The sequence below is a fragment of the Antrostomus carolinensis genome, unplaced genomic scaffold (genome assembly GCF_000700745.2).
Source record: "Antrostomus carolinensis isolate BGI_N321 unplaced genomic scaffold, ASM70074v2 scaffold14364, whole genome shotgun sequence".
Lineage (NCBI taxonomy): Eukaryota > Metazoa > Chordata > Aves > Caprimulgiformes > Caprimulgidae > Antrostomus > Antrostomus carolinensis.
Window position 1 is genome coordinate 3,478 of NW_010312920.1, and position 3,446 is coordinate 6,923.

The 3,446-nt window shown below is 37.8% G+C and overlaps 1 protein-coding gene across 1 annotated transcript in view; it reads left to right on the forward strand.

Annotated features, from left to right (window-relative positions):
- Positions 1-626: 626 nt before the first annotated feature.
- The window catches only part of TSGA10 (testis specific 10), a gene marked incomplete at its 3' end in the record, with an annotated part of 25,009 nt that continues 22,189 nt past the window's right edge, over positions 627-3,446 (forward strand). The window contains 4 exon segments of the mRNA XM_029084790.1: positions 627-653; positions 1,138-1,293; positions 1,644-1,817; positions 1,989-2,066. Coding sequence (XP_028940623.1) covers positions 627-653; positions 1,138-1,293; positions 1,644-1,817; positions 1,989-2,066 — 435 coding nt within the window.

Genomic DNA, 3,446 nt, shown 5'->3' on the forward strand with positions numbered 1-3,446 from the left:
GGCTTATGATTTAAACCTTTGTATATCACCTGGATTTTAACTATACTTATTTGCACACTACTTTATTTCCACTTCAAAAATTCGCTTTTCATGAATGTCTAGCAAACATAGTGGCCTAATTTCTTTCATATTTAAAAATTCATTAGATATTCCAATACAAATCTACTTAATTGTCCTCCTTAGTTTTGAACAGATATATTCCAAGTTAATTAACATTTAGCTTTTATGTTCTTTTCTGTCCTGTTAGATCCATTTTAGAAGGACATTCAGACATATTCTGCAATATAACAAAAAAGAGAAAATACAGACATTCAGAAGTTGCTTTAAAGTATTAAATGGAGATTTATTTTAATTAGATATCTGCTTCATCTTCATTTTGAAGACTATGTTTATCCATTTTACACTGAATAATCATTCATTACAAATATTCTGTTTCAGTGAATGAATTATCTAATTTTTGTACATGCAGGTTGTTTTACAAACAGAAGCTGAAATAAAGCAAAGCAAGTCACCTTCAAGGCTTGATACCTTTATTAAGACATTAGAAGAGGACAGAGACTGAGAATTTGCTGACGGTATTTAGAAACGCATTTTCAAGTCCTAAGTGAATCTCTACTGGTGGCAGCATGTCAAAAAATTTTTCATCCATCCAGGTGAGCTCGGGAAAACACTTCACAAGTGTAGGAATGCACTTTTTAAAAATGTTGGTTTATCTTACGCTAAACTACCACAGCCATAATTAACAGGAAGAAAAACTAATTTATCATACACAGAAAGATAAGAATGAGACAATAATATGAATTTACCTGCCACTTTACACTGCATGTGCGTATATCACTTTAAATGGTTACTGACAACTGCTTTAAGTAATTGTTAACATGATTATCAGTACCATTTGTGATAGACGTTTGCTGCTCAAAGTAATGTATTTCAGTGTATTTAGTGTATTTTAGAAAACGGCATGTATAGCTGGTCTTTCATACTGAGAAATATATATGTACAGTCTTGACTGTCTAGAGGTTACTAGATTGAAGTCTTATTAAATCGTTTATAGAAATTTCCAAACCAGATATAATAAGAAAGCATATCAAGTTTTGTTTCTCTACTTTAACTTTTTATATCACCTTATTCTTTAAGGGAGTGAGTTCAAATTCAGAAGTTTTGAAAATATTGAGAGAATGTGACGAACTTAAGTCAACGCTGAAAAATTATGAGCGCCTTGTGGCAGAAATTCGGGGTAACTTCAAAGTTTTAACAGCTGAGAGAGACAAAATTGCCAGCCTTTATGAGAGGGTAATTTTATTTATATTTCTATGATTAATTAAAATAACTTAAGGTGATGTGCAAGAAAAAAGTCCTATTTTTGGTTTTGTGTTTAAAAAAAGAGAAAAAAAAAATCCAAACCGTTTGTTTAAAAAATAGAAAAAAAGTCAGAGTTTTGAATCTGTGAGTTAAATACAAGTTTGTAAGCGCTGTCCTGAGTTAAGAATGCTTTCCTGAATCAAAGAATAAATGCACAACTTGTTATGTCATGTTTGATACTGCACAGTTTCTGGGATGCTCTGCATTACCAGCAGTATGCCACAGCGGTATATTACATTATCTATTAAATCATTTTGTTATGCTGCTGTTTTTAAAAACAGGCACAGGAAGAGATTTCCCGACTTCGTCAGGAAGTTATCAAATGCCCCAGGACTCCTAAAAGTACTGTGGCAGCTCAAGCTGTGTTAACACATGTGGAGATAGACAGGGATACAGCACTGTCAGATTTCCGAAGGATGACTACAGAACGTGATAGCCTCAAGGAGCAGTTAAAGGTTTGATTCCCCCTCCCCCAGGTTATTTTAACATGAAAACTACTTAGTATTGTAATTAAAGTTGCTAAAGATTTATATTCTAATCCTGAGAGTTATTTGCATTATATGTCTGTGGTGAGTTCAGACTTTTCCTATCTGTGATTTTATTGTTGTTGTTGTTATCTGATACAGATTTCTTAAGAGACAGCATTTAATGAAAAGGCTCATTTGGAACAGAGAATTGAAGAGTTAGAAACTATTATTCAAAATGTAAGGGAAAATAATTATTTGTGGGATTGTAAATGTAATACAGGTGATGTTCATGGCTAATCCTGCAGGAGCAACCTGACTGCTTTCTATCAGGAAACAAGTAGTGGATGTTATTTACCAAGACTGTAGCAAGGCTTTTGACACTGTTACGCACAGTGTTCTTGTATCCACCTTATGATATTAAGGTTTGGATGGGTGGGCAGCTAGATGAGGAAAAATTTAATTGGATGGTCAGTCTTACCAGGTAGCAGTTAATGTGGCCTGGAGACTGCACCAAAGGGGTTTTAGAATTCTGAGGCCTGTCCTGTTTAGTATCTTCATCAGTGACCTGAAGGAGGCAACAAAATAATGCTTGTAAAGTTTGCAGATTTACACCAAATCAGGGAAGACTGTTGATATACTCAAGAGCAGGGCTGTCACCCACAGGGACCAAGACAGGTAGGAAAAATGGACAACAGGAACCTTATGAAGTCCAACAAGCATGAATGCCAAGCCCTGAATTTGGAAGGAAAAGCCATTGGAACCAATACAGGTTGGGGACCAATGGCTTTGGGAGCAACTCTACTGAAAACTCAGGCCCTGGAGTACAACAGTCTGCACATGAGCCAGCAGTATGCCATGGTGGCAGAGGAAGCACGAGTGCACTAGGCTGTGTGAACAGCACACAGCCAGTAGCTCAAGGGAGCTGGCTGTCCACTTTTACTGAGCACTCATTAAACCACATCTGGAATACACTGCATCCAGTTTTGCCACCAGAGTACAAGAAACACATTGCCAAATTGGTGTGAGTTAAATGGAGGGCTCCCACGATACTTGGGGCTGGAACACTTTCCCTATGAGAGGATGCTGGTGGAACTCAAGTGAAGGTGGCTTAAGGAGGATCTAAGTCCTACCTGCCAGTACTCTTTAAGAAGTCAGAAACAGACTTTTCACAGCAGTGCATGGATGGATGGAAGGATGGTGAAAGGATGAGCAACAATGGGCATCAGTTGAAACAAGAAGAATTCAGGCTGGATACAGGAAATACGTCTTTCCCAGGGGGACAATCAAGCAGTCCCCAGCCCTGGAGATTTTCAAGACCAAACTGGACAAAGCCCTGAGCAAGTTGACCTCAGAGCTGGCTCTGCTTTGATCAGGAGTTTATACTAGAGACTCCTGGAGTCCATTCCAATCTGAGTTATTTTGTGATTGTATACCATTAAGACCTGATGCTCTAAGCCCAAATATAATTGTAATGTTCTGGCAAGTCCTTTTTAATACAGTGTATTGTGTTTGCGTGGCCAGGTTTTGTTAGGAGGGGGCTATAGGTGTGGCTTCTGTGAGAAGCTGCCAGAAGCTTCCCCTGTGTCCCACAGAGCCAATGCCAGACTGCTCCAGGAT